General features: G+C 39.5%; 1 protein-coding gene across 1 annotated transcript in view; it reads left to right on the plus strand.

The window, feature by feature from the left end:
- The window catches only part of CNTLN (centlein), a 250,261-nt gene extending 239,089 nt beyond the window's left edge, over nt 1-11,172 (plus strand). The window contains 3 exon segments of the mRNA XM_064140410.1: nt 92-277; nt 1,597-1,674; nt 10,589-11,172. Of these exon segments, the coding sequence (XP_063996480.1) occupies nt 92-277; nt 1,597-1,674; nt 10,589-10,690 (366 nt within the window). The 3' untranslated portion in view covers nt 10,691-11,172.
- The last annotated feature ends 9,568 nt before the right edge of the window (nt 11,173-20,740 follow it).

The following is a 20,740-nucleotide window of genomic DNA, read 5'->3' on the forward strand; positions in this document are numbered from 1 at the left end:
ATCAAAAGCAGCCTAGTCCAAATGATACTGGTTTCCCATAGTGCTTGCTCTTTGGAAAAAAAAAAAATTATTGTTTGCTTGCATCGTCCAGGCACTGACCAGAGAGATACAGGACAGCATACAAGAGCTGAGAACAAAAATTAAACAAGCCAAAAAAGTGAGAGAAGTGAGATCGTGCAAAAAAGGTCTTTCCCATGAGTCTGTTCAGTTGGCAGCATCTATCCTTAATGTTTCAACCACTGATCTTGAGGAGATATTAGAAGTAGAAGATGATGAGGTAAGTTATTTCAAGAAATCTTCTGTTATAAGGGGCTAGGTTGGAAGGTGCTACACATTTCTCTTCCTGAAGAAAAGGATTTACAGGTAAAGACTGGAATTTCTTTGTGCAGCATCCAGCAGAAAAAGAGAAGAGCAGCTGGATTTAAATAAAAAGGTCAGGTTTGAGACTCCTATGTTGGCAAGACTCTGGACATGCATAAATAAAATCTAAATACACTGGTTTGAGCATGTAGATATAGAGACGTCATTTGAAAATCTTTAGTAGTTTCCTTTTTCATGAGACCATTTGGCAGGGTTATACATTTTAAATAGACTTGTGCTGTAATGAAAACAAAAATAGAATGTGTCTTGCTGTTCCAGATTGATTCCATTGATGCTTCCTTTCTTGAACTGTGATACCTATTAAAGGTATTTCTAGGAGACAGATGGTTTCTAGGGGAATCCATTGTCTTTTTTTTCCTCTAGTTGATTCTGTCATACATTTTACTCTGAAATATTTGATGGTGTTTCATCAAACCACCCTCTATTAAATAGATACAATAATAGGATTTTTTTTAAACACAGATTGTTTAGGTCTGATCACATACTACAATAAAACTTGTACACTTACCTTCGTCAGAGCATCTAGGACTTGACCATTACGAGGCTGTAAGAATACTCTGGTGATGACTTAGGTTTAGCATTGTTGGAGTTTTACATTGCAGAAGTCACTTTTCATGCTAGTTAAGAAAAGCTGCAATATGTATGCACTGATAAGGATTACCTTCATGGATACAAATAAAACAGACCAATTGCTGCCCTGTTTACTAACTTCTATGCACTTTTGTGAAGTGATTCACTTTGACAGAATTGTTCTGCATTCTCAAAGCATTATCTACTTCTGTATCTTTTGTCGTAGTCACTGCTGTGAATGTATGTGTAAAACAAAAACTATAAGTAAAAAAAAATTTAAATACGGGTGAATTTACACTACACAAATTTTGAATACAGACATGTGTATGTATTTATTACATTGAACCTGCAAAATGTACACAAGGATTCCATGGATGCTTGAATATTCACGTGAAAAAGGCGCACCAGGTTTGTTCCTAGAGACATGCACAGGCAGGGATAGGTTTATAAATTTAACGGAGCCCTCACGTTCTGTGGATATGTTTCAGATAAGTAGTTCTGCAACCATCGTTCCTGTTGCCACATGCTGCTTTTTTTTTTTTTTTTTAATGTATATGCAGTATGCATTTCTTTCATTTTTCATTATGTTCTTTACAGGTGGTGTCAAAATACTGAGTCTATGTTGCATTTTTTTATTTTTTTTAGGAAACAGCAAAGACAAAAACGGAATTTGAAAAAGATAAAGAATGGCTGCAGTATGTAGAGAAACTTCTTGAAGCACAGGTGCTAAATTTATATCTGCATTTAATGAATTATAATGTTCTGCTCTGAGTAACTAAGTGGTTTTAGGTCATAACTAGTCCATTGCATGTATAATTATGTTGCTGTCAATGGCTACGAACTGTACTGCGATAAGGCAATGCAAAATCCTTGTTTCACAGCATTTTATTTTTATTTCTCTTAAAACAAGTCACTGGGTAAAACTGAAGAGATGTTAACCAAGGATTTGTGATACCCAACCTAACAGCTGAATGCTAGAGAAAACTAGCACAGATCTCAGCAGATCTGTTAATTGAATTATTGAAAGAAGGTGTAGTGCATGCAAGAGTGAAGGTATTTTTTTATTATGTGCCTTTAAAGTTAGTAGTTGATATGGACACCTGAGGAGTTCACGGGTTTCAGTGACCTTATACTGTGGACCTGTTTCCAGTCAATTCATGTTTTCCTCATAGCCAGACAGCTGTTTATTATCGTGTCTTCTCACATTCTCTACAATATTTTCTACTGAGACCCTGAGCAGCTTGTTAGTGGGAAGTAAATATTGATTTGGCATCCTGTCAATGCAGGAAGAATGAGAAAATTTCCACCAGAGGCCCCTCAAACATTTTCCTATCGACATTTTCTGGGCAGAGAGGAAAGCTGCATAGAGGATGACAAGGCTGAGACTAGCAGAAATCCCTGAGGGGTCCATTGAGACTGCTGCTGTGACCTGTGTGATACTTTTTCTTCTCTTTCAAGTCTTTTTTTTAATACACAGAGAGTCTGCTGGGATGCTCCCCTCTTGTAAGTGATCAAGGGCAGTTTATTGGCAGGTGAGAGCCCTGCTTTTCTAGTCATAGTTAGCTTTTGTTTGGACATCATTGACAACACACACTGACTGTTGAAACTTTTCCATTATATTTCAGTTGTCCTTTTTATTCAGCTGATGGATAGCTGATGTCTGAAAATAAATAAAATTTTATGTGTAAATCTGGTGTTCCTTATGCATATTCGCTAGCAGGGGTCCCTTAGTGATGTTAATTTCAGTTAAGAATGTGAATGGCTGAAAATATTTTGAAAGCTGTTTCAAGGGGATGCTCACATTCAGATTTCTACATTTTATCATTAATCACTTTTGTGTCTAGGTTGTGTCCTATGACCAGATTTATGAGATGTCATAGTTCTTCCCACTGTCATTGTAAAAACTTAATACGATTAAGACTGTTTAATTGCTGCAGGGAAGGAGATGCAAACAACAAGTTTGCTTTTTTATTGGCTTTGTTAGAAACACTGGCATTTTAATTTGATCTCACAGTGTTACAATGAACTTAGCAGTAAAAGCACAAATATTTTTATTCACTAATTTGCATTCACTTTTGGTTTTGTTTTGCTTTTCTCAATATTCTGTCTACATTTTGGGTCTCCAAAATAGGAATCAGATTAATAAAATACGATGAAGAATTCTTGCTCTATTTTTTGTTATCATTCTTTAGTTTTTTTTTTTTTTTTTAAATCCTAAGCAGAATTTTATCACATTATCATCTGATATAGTCAGATAGCAAACACCAGGGCATGGAGGCACAGGGTGGGGGGCAAGGGGAGTGTTCACTATGTAACCAGCGGCATTGGGATTGCAAATGTTAGCTGAGGCAGAGGAGCTCATTACTCTTAGCCACATAAGGTTGTGTACAAGTTAATAGTGGTTTTCAGTGACTTTTGCTCCATCTTGTGGGGTTCCTCAGGAGGAGCTTTAAGGGTGAAAGTAATTCTTGGCCAGCTGAACATCCTTAGGATTGCAGGAGGATTGGTGCTTTTGGGGAGCAGCCAGCTCTGCTTTTCATTTCCGTCCATGTCACAGGAATGGAAATTCCTAGGATTTCTCGGTCTCTATTTGGGAGAAGCTTGTGGAAGAAAATGCTTAACTTGTATCTTTTAAAGAATTTGGTTGTGATTTGTTTTTGTAGGTGTTGGTAACTTTTTTGATCAAAAAAACCCTAAAGCTTTCTATCAGGACTTTGCTCTTAACAGACTGGTCACTTAGTAGTACAGGCTGGCAAACAGTGTACCAGCTTGCATCTTGAACAAGGGTTCAGGCTTGCTTTTTCCTGTTACTATGAGAAAATGTTCAGTTGAAGATTGCATAAGATCACTTAATATTGCAGTTTGATATAGTGTCTTTTTGTGCCATTGAGCCAGGCCTTCAGAACATAATTGCCCAGCAGTATTGATTTAATTGCCTAGGTTTATTTGTGGACTCCTAATTATTGACTGGAGGTAAATTTAATGGAGAAACCTTTATGAACACTGGGAACTGCTGCTATTGCTGTTATACATAATGAACTGCATCATATCCCTTTAGATCATTCTTCAAGCTAATTTTATTCTGCTGTGACAGTACGATAACATTTAAAATGTCATAGACATTTTATTTTTATTACTGACATATGCCATTTTACTGCTGCATTAGAATTTTTGGAGGGACTGAAAGAAGCACTAGTTGCTTTTTACTGTCATTTTATAGATTCCCCTAAAGTGTAATGCTTAAAGAATAGCACACCTCTGCTTTACACTTTATCTGTGCCTTTATTTTCCATACTCTTGTGATTTGAGTAAGTCTAATTTCTATCAGCCTTACAAGAATGTTCATGTTTAAGTGGTAAATATTTTTGCATTCCTGAGGCTTGCAGACCCCTGTCAGAGTTTGTGTCCTTATTTTATCAACCACTATAGAAACACATGAGAAACTACACCACTGCTAAGAAGCTTATATTATATAGAAGCATATCTGTATCAGGGTGTTATGTAAGTAAGAATCAAATAATCATGTTCCAAATTCTACAGAGATAATAATAATCACTTGCTATATAAACCTACATCTTGAACAGCCAACAAGTGTGTTTTTCAGCTGCCTTTTCACATTTGTATGCTAACACTCAGTGACTGGAGTGGATCAGTAAAGTATAAAACTGAAACATCTTAATAACCGGCATTAGGATGAAAGGTAAAAGGACCTGTATGCAGAGAGGATTCACAAGTGTGTGTGTGTGCTGTTACTTGCACATAGGTATCTGAGTCATGTTTAGAAACAGATTGATTATGTATTAGTGGTTGGGCATGGGGGAGTGTCGTGGAGGGCCTGTAGGCCCGAAAAGAGGCTTATTTATGCCTATGCATGCCTGGACATGTTTTTCTGCCAGGCCCCCTGGTTGTAAACAGGTTGTGTAAGCCCCCACACACCCATCTCATATCTCTCTGGGGTAAACCCATGTGATCCCTATATTTGGGATAGTCCAGGCAAGAACCTTCTGCCTACTATGGTAAGGTTTGGCTAACTGCTAACCTGATTGGTCATTCTAGTGGCCAAACAGACCATTAATCTCAGCCCACAGTCAATAAATAGAGGTGCACAGGTAAACAACGTGCTCAGCTCAGACCCTCAGGCATAGACCCTGCATAGCTCAGCCGCTCTGACCCTCACTTGCAGCACTCAGTTGCTCAGACGCTACCTTGATAGCTCAGAGGCTCAGACCCTCATGCTTTGACTCATTTGCAGCTCACCTGCCTGCGTACCTTTCTTGCAGAGCTCATTTAAGCCTGCCTATAATATATATATGAGGAGCCTATAGTCTCCTAAGCCAGCTGTGCACATCTGCATGCTATCGTGCTATCAGGACCAGATGCTGCATTGCCTTTACCTATGGAGCTCAGACTCCCAGCAGCCATGCACACTTTGCATGCCTGTTGCCTATCATTGCCTGGTAAAAGCCATTGCCATTGAGATAACCAGGAAGCAGATTCTGGAGTGTCTGCACACACACATGGCCTGCTAGCCATGAAGAACCGTGCCAGAGACAGCACGATATTCTCCTGCTCCTCAAATCCTGCCAACTGAGAAGTCCTGGACACAGCATCCAGAAGAAGCCAGCAGCACCAAAGGCAGAGATTGCCTCTTTGCCAGGAGAAAAGGTTAGAGAAAACCTGTATCCCCACAAGCTGGGAAGATTCATCCTCTCCCCTCAAGCCGGGATGATTCCAGCCTCAGAGTCCACAGGCAGAGACCCTGGAGAATTGGACATTAGACAGCAGCCCCGGAGGGTGATTAATAATTAATAAGACTTGTGAATAAAAGCTGCAATACCTCTGTAATATCTGTTGCCTCTGCCATAGAGCAGAATTAGTTTCAGCTCACTCTGCTGGGCAAATAGCATAAGACCCCAAACAGCATCAAGCCACGGGGAAAACTCCTCTCTCTGTTTATAGTTTGAATGTTTGCTAGTTAAATAACAAAGTCCTGTATGTATTTTATCCTAGATTGTTTTCATAACCATGTACTGACCTTTAATATTAATATACAGCCGTTGGGGGTGGCAAGAGTTCAGAATATTGATTTTAATAAATCTATATTTTTATATAAAATTATATCACCCCAATTAATTTCTCCCCTCCACTAAATAGGCGTAGGCACTGAGAATCCCCCTCTGCAACAGGGAGGAAAGCTGGGAGAGCTGTAGTTTGTAGCAGTTTGTGATATTTGGGAAAGTAGAGGAAAACTGTGATTATCTCAGTGTCTGTGTCTTTACAGCTTTGTGGGCAACTGATGAGGCTTCTACCTACTTTCTTCCTCACATCTGGGTGTGTCTATGTCTTATTATTTGAATCTGGCACAGTATAGTAGCACTCTCATAATAATTTTTTAAAACCAACAAACAAGAAACCCTTCTTTAGCCTTTTTCCCATTACAGGAAAGTTATACAGCTAAACCAAAAGGATGACTTCTTTTCAATAATTTAGACAAGATTCCTTGTACCACTCATGGCTTTCATTCCCTGTGACTACAAGGAACAGCATTTTGGAACAGTCAGTTAATAAAGTTGTATGTGAGCCCAGCATGTTAACCCAATCCAGATTACCATCTGAAGTCTCCAAGAACTATTTTTCAGTAAAGTACGAATCATCTGCCTAACTTTTCCAAGCACTGAACCAAATTACAGCATTGATTTAGCATGTCCCTTGTCAGATATACAACAGCATTTGCTTTCCCTTCTGCCCTGTGTACTCCTTGGGATATCATACCTCACATAAACAAAGCTGCCAAAGAAAATCTTTCCTCTCATGACCTCATTATGAATCTACAAATTATATTACAACTGTGAAAACTTGCAGAAACACACACACACACACTCTTTTGTAGGCACTGTATAGGTATGTGTATAATCCATCTCTGGAACGCATTTTAGAACAGTGTAAGTCACTCTTTACCACTATGGATTTCCCCCAACCTCTTTTTTAGCATTTGCACTGGCTTCTAGAAACAGATTTCCTCTGGTGTCTCCTGGGGGTGCACTAACAGCTGTGGTTGTTTCCTTCAAATTTCTTGGGTTAGAACTCCCCTGCTTTGCTTTCCTTAGTCTCTATCCATTCTGTGTCTGTCTTGTCTTTGAAAAGGTCTTTGCTCTTTGCCTGTCCTCTGCTGACACACAGAGTTACGTATTACACGTGCATAAACACACTGGTGCACGCTCACCACTTTCACCAGGTGTTAAAATACCTGCACCTTAAAACACACAGTCATATCCTGGGCACATTAACACTGATAGTAGATCATCAAAAAGTAACTATGATTTTCTTGTAATTATAGGAATAAGACCTCATGTGCATTGGCAATTCATTATGGTATAAAACTATGTTTTAATTCATGCACACAGACAAAACCATTTGATATCACTTGCCCTGGACTGAAAGCAAGGAGAGTGGTTTGTTTGCTCAGGATCTCCTGAGCAGACAAGGACGTAGATATTTAAATTGTCATATTTGTACAGCCATTGGAAAGCAGAATGGGAAAATAACATTAGCAGAGTGAAACATTTTTTCTAATTTTCTTCTGAACCCTGACAATCTGGAATGAAATTAGGGCACTTTGAACATTATAAACTGTTTCTGTTATTTTATTTTAGGTTATTGTTTGTGATTCACTTAATTCAATTTGAGGCAGCTCTGCAGTATGCTTGGGCAGTTTTGTTGGCAAAATGTATTACACGATGATCCATGCTGGGAGATTTAAAGTAGGTGTAACCACTCATTCATGTATTACAGAAAGTAATACTTTCATTTTCATGTTAATACATTATAGATTCTGTGAAGCAGAGGCCAAGTAAAACTGTACTCTGTGAATGGAGATGCCGGGTCTCATTAGAATAACAATTTTGCCTTGCATGCATTATGAGTCTTTTTTACTGGCAAATCAGTGTATATGTATATACATGTGCTTAGTGAAAATAGTTTGCTATTCTGGTAATCAGAGAAGAAGTCTGTAATTCTGGCAAAGACAAATACATTTTAGAAATAAATTATTTAAATCATGCACATGTAGTTTGTGCTTTTGAATTTTCTGAATTTATGCGAGTCAGTTAAGTACTACAGCTCTTAAAGCTCACCACAGTATACTGATTTAGGATATTTTTGATGTTGTGGCTCAGTGTTCAGATAAGTGGTTTGTGACACAGGTAACTGGAAGACATTTGAAGGAAGTGTCATTTTGTATTTAAGTATATAATTACCACTGGTATAAACAAACTTTCACTCCTCAGGTATGTATTTGTGCACTCAGTGAACTGCCAAAGCCTTTCCAAAGCAAATGGCAGGTTTGGAAGTTGGGATGAGTACTTTGGTGTAGAGACATCTGCAATGCTTGTGAGGCATTGAGAAATGTAGAGGGAAGTTTCTCAGGATAGTTACAGAGTTATCATTAAAAGTAAACCTGACGGGCTTCTGTTAAAGATGAAGTTCCGAGTGCATGATTAAAAAACAAATAAATAAACAAAAGCCCCCCCAAAATCCCAACATCATACAGCATTTTCCCTGAAACCAACAAATGTTGAAAGAATGACAGAACATTCAACTTTCAAATGCCCTCGATTTTAAATGAATTATTTAAATGGAAAGAATTCTTGAAAGATCATTTTGCTTTGACATGGAAGCCACAGAGAGTAGTGAGCAGCAAGTGAAATGTAGCTACAATTACATGAACCAGAGATATCAATAAGAAACCATTCATCTCAGGCACAACATGCAGGAGGTGAAATGTATCTGAAATGAATGTAGTCAAGCTCAGCAAGAAGAATTAGAGACTTTAAGGCAATGGTGTAGTGAACACCATTGACTCGAAATCTCTAAAACATGTTTAGACAAGGAGAGAGTAAAGTGAACAGGATACTGGGGCAAATACAAGCAAGTGCAGTAACAAGTAAGTGTCACAAAATTTCAGATAAGATTACATCTTCTATTACTGCATAGATCTGTGCTCAGTGAACTGGATTCTTCTGTTCCCCAAAAAGTCATTGCAACAGTGTACAGGAGAAAGCTGACAGGTGTAGATGACTGCTAGAAAAATCTTGCCAGAGACAGAAATTAGTTATGACAGATGGAGACATGTCTGGCCAGCAAATACCACATTTTCAAAGGTGCTTTCCTGTAGAAAAGGGAGATAATGCACATTATTTTGCTTTTTCTGTCACTGCAATGTGACTGTTGAGCAACATGTAGGGCTGCCATTATTGTCACCTCATGACAGATGCTTGCTATGAACTAGATTTTCCTTGCTGGCTTGTTAGAATTTTACTTTTTCCCCTCTAATTTGGTAGTAATCATAGCTATCAGTGTGTAGATTCTTATCTCTATATTAGTTCAGACATGACATCATTTGTATTTGGTGTACTTCCATGTCTGAGTTTTTCTGGTTTTTTTTTGTTTTTTTGGGTTTTTTTTTGTTTCTGTAGGAAGCAGGCAGTGCTCTGTCTGGTGTAAGTATGATACAATTTTCGCTTCCATGTGAAATAGGGAAGTGAAAAAAATAAGTCAGAACAGCATTATGTGAGTGTGTAACTGGAGAGTGGTTTTAGATGGAGAAGTATTTCCTTGAACTGCAGTTGTGAAAAGCGGGAAGCTGTGATTGATCTGCTCAAGCAGCTGCTGTATTTTGCTTTCTTAATTTATTTCTGGTGGCCTTATTAAAGGAAAATAATTCTTCTTCTGATATGAGTGTCAGCTCTTACTTTTTGCTCTAGACTGACCCCTCGGTCACCACTGCTCTCACCAGGAGTTTAAGAAAGCTGACAGACTTTCCAGGGGTTAACAAAACACTGTTCTGCTCTGCTTCAGTGCAGCACTGATCACCTAGCAGGGTGGAGCTGCACTGACTAGCGTTTTTTACCAGCGGTGCACCAAGCCTTTGCAAGAAAACCTCTTTAAGCTTTAAAGCAGTGACACTGAAAGGTACACCAAATCTCGCTCTTTGAAGACATCAGTTGTGGAAATACATATTTTTAATGTAACAGACATGGAAAAGGATTTCTCTTTTCTCTGCAAATAGGTAAATACAGAGGTTTTGTTGTTGTTGTTGTAATATTTTAGAGGAGCAGATGTTTATGTCATACCTCAATCAGTGCAATTGGAGGGTTTGGGTTTTGATTTGCTTTGGGGATTTTCTTGTTTGCAAGTTTTCATGTGTGAGTCTAAGGCAGTTGCCACAGCACTGGGAGCTGTACTGGTAATTCTATCTCATCCTCCTGATTGTACTAAACACACAGTACTATTTCTGCATGCCCTAAAGATGACTGTAACCTTTTATTGATCAGCTGTTTGAAGATAAACGACAGAGATGCTGGTACTGCAGTTTACATCATTAACATGGTCAGTAAAGCATGAATTGTTCAATAAGGCATTTATCCTTTTTCATTTTACTCTGTTCTTTTATCATTTTTATGATAGAGAGTAAATTTTCAGACAGTACTATGCAGGTAACTTTTAAAGATCAGAAAGGTGCATGTGTAGTTGTCAGAGCTAAGTGAAATCTAATGGTTTAAAGCTATTGAGTAAATATTTTTTTGCATGAAGAAAATAAAGTTCAATGATCATTTTTCTTACTGTGTTTCTTTTTCAGTTTCCTTTTGCCTCGTACTTAATGGATGCCATACTGGAAAAATTAAATGAGAGGAAGAAACTGGTAGAAGACTACAATTCTCTCCTGAAACACACTTTATGATTGTTGCTAAGACCTGTCTTTGAAAACTGTGACTAAAACTTGGGTGCTGTTTCCTCATTTTTCTTTCCTTTTCACATAAAGAACTGTCAATATGCATGTTCAATACTGAAGTAGAAACTGTGAACTGATTAATTGTTGAACAAGGGGAATTAATTACATTTCTATTTGGAAAGGAGTGTGGTGTTTGATTCCTGAAGAAAAAAAAATGGCTGAAAATGAATGCAGAATTATATATTAAATGTGTTAGCAGTAAACACCAGTGATTAGGGTTTTTAATGCCTTATTTCTTCTACCTTCTTTGTAAATCTCATTTTTATAACATATGCTGCATAGACTGCTATGTTTGCTTTATTGGTGGAAGAAATGCAAAAATAAATGTTTGTAGAAAATAAAGTATTCCACGTAGAGTTATACCTCTGATAAAAGTTGCATTCTCTTCTGAGTTGGGAGAATGTGTGTACAGAGAATGTAGTTGTATTTTAAAAATTCAGTACAATAAAGTTATTTCAGGTGCATGGAGTTTTCCACTAGAAGTTCCAGTTCTTCCTCAGCTAACACCAAGCTGCAAGCCCTCATTTTTCTTGGGAAAAGTTGTTTCCAATGAGATTTCTGTGGCATTACTAACAAATAATTGCTACTTCTTCAAATCTTCGATCTTGAGGGTTTGTTTTCTTTTGGACTAATCCACTTGGGAAAACAAAACAAAACCAACAGAAAAGCACAAAGCCTCCAGGTTTCTGAATTGATTTAGCTCAAGTTGTTTTACAACAGATACCGTTATCATTAGCCAGATTGGGTAGGGTATCAGGGGTGTGATCTGTTTGGCCTAACATCACTCTACAGAAGCATGAAAGAGAGATTTTTCTGCACGTCAGTCCAGTGCTTTTCCTAGGATGTCACCATGCTTATTTTAATTTATAGAGTCCACTCTTTGGTGTCTCTTGAAAAAAAAAAAAAACAACAGATGAGGGAGACTCTGCTAAACTTCTGTTAATTTACATCTGGTGACAATAGGAGCTTGAGAGCTTTTTTTGCTGAAATAAGTGAAAGTCATACAAACATTTCTCACCTGCACCTGTACATTAAGACCTTGAACTAGCCTATTTTTAAAAAAGGAAAGACATCTTTAGGAATGATTGATCATTTATTTCCAAAGCAAGAAATAAGAGCCATCATATGAAACTACCAGGTGACACATTCAAAGCAAGCAAGAGGAAGCCATTCAGATGCAAGTAGAATTGAGGTGTGTAATTGTTTGCCTCAGGGTTCTACTGAAGTTAAAATTTGTATGGCCTACAATGCCCATAAATATAGTGGAACATAAAACCATCAAAGTAAGTGGAAACTGCCTTTGTGTGATGTTCAGTAATTACAACAGAATTTATTTGAAAATGTCAGCATAACTTCTATTACTCAGAATGGGAAAGAATTTCACAAGGGCAAACCTCTATGAAGGTTAGCCCCTTTATCTTCATTTCAGTGCTCTGCAAAACCTGCTGGTCCAAGTCCAATCTTGATACTGATCTGCTGGATAAAGCACTGGCTGGATGAAAGGCCTCAAAGGGTGGTGGTCAATGGAGTTAAATCCAGCTGGTGGCTGGTCACGAGTGGCGTCCCCAAAGGGCCAGTGTTGGGACCACTTCTGTTTAACATCTTTATTGATGACCTAGATGAAGGCATAGAGTGTGTCATCAGAAAGTTCACAGATTACACCAATTTGGGTGGTAGTGTTGATCATCATGAGGGTAGGGAGGTTCTACAGAGGGACTTGGATAGACTGGAACAATGCACCAATGTTAATGGAATGAGCTTCAACAAGGCCAAATGCCAGGTCCTGCACTTGGGCCACAACAACCCCAAGCAATGCTACAGTCTTGAGGAAGTGTGGCTGGAAAGCTGTCTGGCAGAAAGAGACCTGGGGGTTCTAATTGACAGGCAACTCAGTATGAGGAAGCAGCGTGCCCAGGTGGCCAAGAAAGCCAATGGCATCCTGGCTTGTATTAGAAATACTGTGTCCAGCAGGGATAAGGAGGTGATTGTCCCCTAGTACTCAGGTCTGGTGAGGCCACACCTCAAGTTCAGTTATGGGCACCTCATTACAAGAGAGATGTGGAGGTACTGGAGCAAGTGCAGAGGAGGGCAACAAAGCTGGTAAATGGCCTGGAGAATAAATCTTACAAAGAGCAACTGAGGGAGCTGAGGCTGTTTAGTTTGAAGAGGAGGCTGAAGAGAGGCCTCATTGCTGTCTACAGCTACCTGAAAGGACATTGTGGAGAGGCTGCTACTGGTCTCTTCTCACAAGTAAATAGGGATAAAACAAGGGGGAATGGCCTCAGGCTGTGACTGGGTAGGTTTAGACTGGACATTTGGAAACAGTTTTTCACAGCAAGAGTGGGCAGGCACTGGAATGGGCTGCCCAGAGAGGTAGTTGAGTCACCAGCCCTGGATGTATTTAAAAGTCATCTGGATGTGGTGCTTGAGGATATGGTTTAAGGGTGAACTTTGTAGAGCAGGGATAATGGTTGGACTTGGTGATCCTGAGGATCTTTTCCAACCAGAATGTTTCTGTGATTCTGTGATCTTGGCACTGGCTGATCTTTCTTCTTAGTGAAAGGACAGGGAACATCAGCTGGTTCATCTGGAAACAACTTTTGGACACATTTTCCCAGACTAGTACCTTTTACTTATAACATGTTCAAAGGATTTGCTTTACTGGCTCTGCAAACTTCTGTATCTCCTGGGCACTTCAGTATGAAGAGCTCTTTTCTTGGACCAAGAGTAAGCAAGAGTTGAATGCTGCAGGACCAAATTATTATCTACTTCATCTGAAGAGAGAGAGCAAAAAATCCTTAAGCCAAGTGGAGCCAAAATTATCACCGTGTTTTTTCAAAGAAATAAAAAACATAGCAAGTGTTATTTATTTGGAGCTGTTTCCCTTGTGTATTATGTAAAAAGAGACTCAAAAATGCACGCCAAACAAAACCAAATCTCTATAAATCTATGTGGCCTGGACTTTAATTTAGCATTATTAGTGTCAGCAAACCTGGTAAGCTTACTTGGTCAAAACATTTCATGGGGGCTCTACCAGAACAAGTTCTACTGGGTGTATCTCAGTACAGATATAGCTCCTTCACATGATCTGAGTCTTCTGCAATTGTCTGACACTTCCCTGGTGAGACTTCAACTCCTTCAAGTAGAAGTTAATTTGCTAAGGAGTGAGCCTGCAGAGCTACCATCAGCACTCATGCTCCATGGGAGAGCCAGATGATGGCTTACTCTGGGAAAGCAAACAAGTTACTAACAGCAGCAGCACAGCACCTTAAGAAAACAAACAAGTCAGATACATGGAGCTGGCATATACCCTTCTAAGGAAGGGAAAATCTTCATCAATTGTTGCAGCAAAAAGCCTTTAGAAAAGATCCCTTGCCGCTGTTAAAGAAATTTAAAGGTCTTAAGTTTATAACAGGGAAACAAGCTAAGTATGTAATGTAAGGGTTGGAAACAAAATCTCAAAAATTGGCTGTCTCTACATTAATTCAGCTGCCTCAAGCCTGCATTGCATCACATCCCCAGCCACTGCTTTGGCATTTTGAGTGGTCTTTGGCCTGCTTTAGCGAGCAGTCCTCCTGGAGACCTGGCTGCTTGCTTTGGTCATAGGTCTTAGGGCTTGCTAATGCAGTTGCAGAGTGAAATGAATTCTCAAAGGAACCATGACTTTTATGGTGTTGCTTTTTCAGGTTCTTAATTTAGAGGTTAAAAATGCATTTTTTTTTTTTGTCCCTGTTGTTTTGCTCAGAGAAGCTGATGCATGGCCTTGTTAGCCATCAAAATTGCCAAATGAACAGATGCATTTCCTCAATCCCTCAAGCAGCCTGTTTCTGACTGGCCATTTCTGTCTAATGCAAATATCTGGAGAGAGGCAGCAGAAATCTCTCACTACATTTTATTTGCTGCGCTAACTTTTTCTTTCTGATGCAGAGAGAAATAACTTAAACTATGTATTTTAAGATTTTTTTTAAAAAACCCTACCTAAAGCACTAACATCTTATGACTTTGGCCTGTCTGAAATATAAAAACAAAAATTTATGGACATGCAGATTAAGGGCCACGTCCCCTTGGATTCTGGTATGATTGGTGTTTCTTCTACAGCATTTATCACTTTCTTGGTTCAGTGCTGTGTCCTTTATCTTACAAATCTTCTTCCAGTTTCCAAGAGTATCAAACTGGGAAGCAAGGCTCAGATTATCATTTACTGTCTTAGTTGTGCATTGAAAAGGATGGATCAGGCGCTAGATTCAACCTAGATCCTGGTAGCTCAATATCTGCCTTGCCATGCTTCGGTGTCTCCTTTCCTGTGGGAGAGATGAGGCCCAAGCATTGGTGGAATGTCTTGAGCCTTTAATCTCCAACATCTTCCACAGCACCCATGCCAGCAAGAAACAGACTGCTATAGCAAACCAGTACAGGTAGCAGTTATGACCTCAGTTTTTAAAGACCAGGAGATGACCGTCAGATTCTCTTCATGAAATTGAACAGTAAATATTCTGTTCTTCTTTGTACATCATACTTAACAATGTATTTTAAGAGACCAAGGGAAACGTTTCCAGAGAAATAATGTTTGCATTGTCAGGTACCAGTTTATAAAAGCCTCTGGAGGCTGGGATGGAAAGAGGGTGATTATCACTTGAGATGAAACCAACATCTGCTGAATACCTCATTACTTGCCTAATATTATCAGACCTGCTCTGACAAAGATTTTTTTCTTACATTTTAGATGGCGGCAAGTACAGTTTCCTGCATTTTAGAAAGTGATTTTTAGTACAGCTTTTTGGAAGATGAAAACAGAATCTAAGCAGCTTACTGAGAAGGTGTGTGTCGGGGGGGAGGGGATCGTGAAACATAAATTAGATTTTCTGACAGAGGAATAAAATAATTGTAATTACTTCACGGGTCTCCTGAAATTATGGAACTGCTCTTCTTTCTGCAAAATTCTTAAAGGGTATATCTTTCACATTTCTTCATCTTCTGAAGGTATTTCCATTCAATTTTTTCTAATATTATAGAAACAATTAGAAGATCTCCAGAGGGCTCTTCCTGCCCCTATATTCTGAGGTGCTGTGAAATTAAAATGGAATTATCAGTCTGCATTTTTCACTGAAAAGGTTTTCATCTGGTTTGAGGAGTTTTTATGAGGAGACTGAAAGGCTATACGTTCCAAGGAAAACACGTTTTTACCCTTCTCTGTTACCAAAGTTGAATTCTGCCCCTGCAATGAATGTAACTGTTTTTACTGCTTAATCTTTGCTCCAGCAGCAGGATAGGAAAAGACTTTTGAAGCGATTTTACTGTCAGAGGATTGTCATCTTGGTGGTGTTTTGTGAATTTTTAAATACCTGGAAGCAGGTACAGATAACATACATGCATGTTACAAATTTAGCCAAGAACTGGCTGTTTTGGGGAGAAGTGTAAGCCTGACACTTTCGAGATGATACTGCCAACACAGGTAAACACGAAAGATAGTAAAGGCAGTGGTGTTTCAAGATAACTATGGCTACGAACATCTATAAAGCTGTTTGTTAAGGCAGTCTTTTCATACTCTGGTGCTTCCTGAAATAGACTCTAGATGGCAAACTTTAACAAAAAATGGTAGGTAGGTTCAGGTCCGGTTTCCGACCGCAGCCAGTGCGAGGTGGCCCTCCACCGCCTAGCCAAGCTGTGAAGCGCAGTGTCAGACCTGTCACTCGGGCGGCAACGGCTGACATCTCAACACGCGGAATGTGTCGGCTGTTTGCAGAGATCAATGCAGTGGCACAAGGACGCATCCTCAAAACTGGAGGTTTCCGTGCACACATGCCTGTGCATCAACAGGGAATCTTCAAAAGTGTGTGGAGCTCCAAGGTTGTTTAAATGTTCTAATCCTTTAAAAAATCTTTATGTACCCTGAAACGTCAACATTAGTCAAAGCGCCTGTCAGTAGTGACTTCTCACACACTATGTTTCTCTAGAGGTATCTGTTTAACACACACAAATCCTTACTTACCTTGGTAAGAATCAAAGATGGGACTCCTCCAAAATGTAGATCTCTTAGAATCATAGAATCAACCAGGTTGGAAGAGACCTCCAAGATCATCGAGTCCAACCTAGCACCCAGCCCTAGTCAGTCAACTAGACCATGGCACCAAATGCCTCATCCAGTCTTTCCTTGAACATCTCCTGGGATCGTGACTCCACCATCCCCCTGGGCAGACCATTCATTCCAACGCCAATCACTCTCTCTGTCCAGAACTTTCTCCTAACATCCAGCCTATACTTACCACAAAGATGATCCATCTGCTTCGGTCTTGAGGATTCTCCATCAGGGGAGCACTGCATTCATGTCCCTGCATGCCTCAGCATTTCCTCATTGCCTGAACAATGCAGTTCTCTTCTGGGACACAATTTTTAAGACAAGTATTCTTTAAATGAATGAGACTTTGGTAAGTGTAATTGTACAATATGACCTAATGATCACCATAAAGAGGTGTTCCAGGAGAAGCAAAACATTTTAAAGTGTTTCTATAGCCACCATGCAGTGTCTCACTTTTTATATTCTTAGAAAAGAAGAAATATGTTTACACCTTTATTATTCATTTCTAGTTCCTGGAAGTAAGATACATTACATCCAGTAGAATAAAATGTTATTCTAGGTGTGCAAGGATTTGAACACACTTCTTTTACTTCTATGCTTTGCTTTGCTCACGATGCATTATGTTATACATAAAATAAGGGTCTATCTTTGAGATTTCCTCAGTAGAGAATTCCCAGTGCATATTTATGTGCAGCTTCAGAAATGATTAAGAGAGCTGGGAACACTTCTTGAATTCTGCTGTAATAACATATTTGGAAATCAAGCTAGCTCTGTTTTGTTTGGTATTGTTTGTTTGGGGTTTTTTGTTGTTTTGGTTTGTTTTTTTGGGGTTGTTTTGGTTTGTTTTGGTTTATCTTCAGGAATGTAGAGAGACTATGCAGTAAGGGAAGAGGTCACTAATTTCAATAGTTCCGTGCCATTGTGCACAGCTTATGCACTACCACTGAATTGCTTTGTATGATTAAAACAGTGTATGGAACTAGCAGGCAAAAGAACTATGTTTCCAAATCGGTCTAGAACCAGAGAAGCAAAGGGTCCATTTTGCTGAGGATATGAGCTCAATACTTTGATTTTTTTGGATCAAGATAACAATGTTTCTGGGATAAGTATTGTGCTAGTTTGAAGCTAGCTAGAATGTTTCGGTGAGAAGAACCAGATTACAGGCTGTGAAAGGAAAACAATGGTGATGTCTACTTCCCTCACAGTCTTGCTGAACAAGAAATTAAAACATTAGATAACATTCTCACCATTTTTATTTTCTCTCACTCTCACTTGGGCTGCTGGCTGAGCAACATCTTGCTCCCTAACCTCACCTTCCATTTGGCCTAATCCACTTTGCTTCTTAACCTCTGGCCGAGCCTCAATTCTTCTTTAGGACTGGGGTAAGGTTGAGAGGGGCAGGCGGAAGGTGCAGGGGTGGTTGAGAGCCCCTGCTGGGGACTCAGGTTTCTTGGAGGGGAGTTGTGATTCTGTATTACCTTTTACCTTGTATATTTCTGTATATAACAGTGTATATACTGTAAATATCTGCTTGTATATTGTGCTAGCTGTAAATAAAAAACTTCACTCGTATTTCCAAAGCTGGCTGAACCTAGTCTGGGTGATTTCTAAAGTGTGGGGGGGCAGGGAACACCCAAACCATCACAAGTATGAAATAAACTATACATCTTGCATAGCTATGTAGAAGCCTGGCTTTCTGTAGGAGTTGTTTTACAGTGTGCTTAATTTGCTGGGGAAATGCAAGGCTCAAGTCTTTGTGAAGGGTCAATTTATCAAACTAACATCCTGTTCTGATATATGTATCACATGTTATAGTGGAGGTTCAAGTGATTCCAATCCATTGAACCTATTGCAGAGCAGAGTTCTGAGGATCACTCCCTTGTTACAGGAATCACACATCAGTGTCTGTAATTCAACCAATTCTAATTTTGAAGGATGACAGTCAGATTTCCTCCATAGTTGATTCTCATTGAATAAAACAGAACTTGCAGCATAAAATGTGACAATTTATCAAGGTGCTCAACTGAACAGAAGGGCTGATGTAATGGAAAATCCAGTACAGTTGACTGTAGTCAACAACTCTCATGACACAAGATTTCCTACTGAAATTGCCTAGATTCAGCTCCAAAGCCTGGTGAGAGGCCTTGAGCACACCCCTACGAGGAGAGGCTGAGGGAGCTGGGATTGTTTAGCCTGGAGAAGAGGAGGCTCAGGGGTGACCTTATTGCTGTCTACAACTACCTGAAGGGTGGCTGTGGCCAGGAGGAGGTTGCTCTCTTCTCTCAGGTGGCCAGCACCAGAACAAGAGGACACAGCCTCAGGCTGCGCCAGGGGAGATTTAGGCTCGAGGTGAGGAGAAAGTTCTTCACTGAGAGAGTCATTGGACACTGGAATGGGCTGCCCGGGGAGGTGGTGGAGTTGCCGTCCCTGGGGCAGTTCAAGGCAAGGTTGGACGTGGCACTTGGTGCCATGGTCTAGCCTTGAGCTCTGTGGTAAAGGGTTGGACTTGATGATCTGTGAGGTCTCTTCCAACCTTGGTGGTACTGTGATACTGCGCGATACTGTGATACTGTGATTATGACTATTGAACAAACCCCTTTGTGCAGGTACTCAAGGCTGTGAGCTAAACAGAACTTTAATTATTCGTTATGGTGTATAGGTAGGGAGGAGGGGCATGAGCAGGCCACAAGCATTGCAATGCATTTTTTTCCTACATCTTTACACATTGCTCATTCTGCAGAAAAAAGAGTTCAAAATATGTGCCAAGTAATAGTCTCACTACATAATCATTATTCACATGTAATACATAGAGTGCTATTTCTCTGTTCTATTTGAACATTCTCTCATTGTACGCACAAGGATCATATTTATCCTCTTAGCTATGATATTCATTAGATAATTCCAAGGGATTAACCCTGATTCTGTAAATATGACCAAGGTCTTTTTTCTTCTGTTTATGACCATACCTCAGAAATAACTATAGTCAATAAGCGGCACCTCAAATATTGTGTTGGTTTGGGCACCTCACTGCAAGAAGGACATCGAGTTGCTGGGGTCTGTCCAGAGAAGGGCACCAAAGCTAGTGGAGAGTCTAGATGACAGGTCTTAAGAGTAACATCTGAGACAAGTGGGATTGTTTAGTCTGCAGAAGAGGAGACTGAGAGGAGACTTCGTTGCTCTCTTCAACTACCTGAAAGGTTTCAGTCAGGTGCAGGTCAGTCTCTTCTTCCTAGTATCAGGTGATAGGATGAGAATAAATGGCCTGAAAGTGTAACAGGAAAGGGTTAGAGACGATATTAGAAGTTTCTTTATGGAAAGAGTGGTCAGCTCAGGGAGGCTGTAGAGTCATTGCCCCTCAGGGTGTTCAAGAAATATGTGAATGTGGCACTTTGGTACTTCAGGATTGTAGAGGTGTTTTCCAACCCAACCAATTCTAGGACTCTGTGATTCTACAACAGGAGCTCTTCACATACCTTATCAATGTTTAATCACAGCTAACACATGTCAACAGAAAATGCAGTGAGTTTTAAAATACCGGTCTTTATGATGTAAATGGAAGAATAACACTGAAGTTCTAGAAAAGCTAGAATGATAAAAGCTTATTTATATAACTATGTATTTCAACTATTAATTTTAATTTGAGGTGTTCATATAGTGAAGCTTGCTGATTTTTCAAAATTAAATCTGAAGAAAAATAATACATTAAAACTGAAAACTGGTTATACTAGCATAATATCATATGTATGAGACATTTACTGAGTGTATTGCTGTGTTCTCCGTATAGTCTACCCATTAGCATCTGACTCAGAAAAGGAATTTCTCTTGTCACTTTCTCCTATTGTGATGCATGCTTTCCCTGCACTAAAAAGAAATGGAGGCTAACAGCTGACACAAGCAAGATGTGAGATATCCCCCTTGGATCT

The sequence above is a fragment of the Pogoniulus pusillus genome, chromosome Z, assembly GCF_015220805.1.
Source record: "Pogoniulus pusillus isolate bPogPus1 chromosome Z, bPogPus1.pri, whole genome shotgun sequence".
NCBI classification, from domain to species: Eukaryota; Metazoa; Chordata; class Aves; order Piciformes; family Lybiidae; genus Pogoniulus; species Pogoniulus pusillus.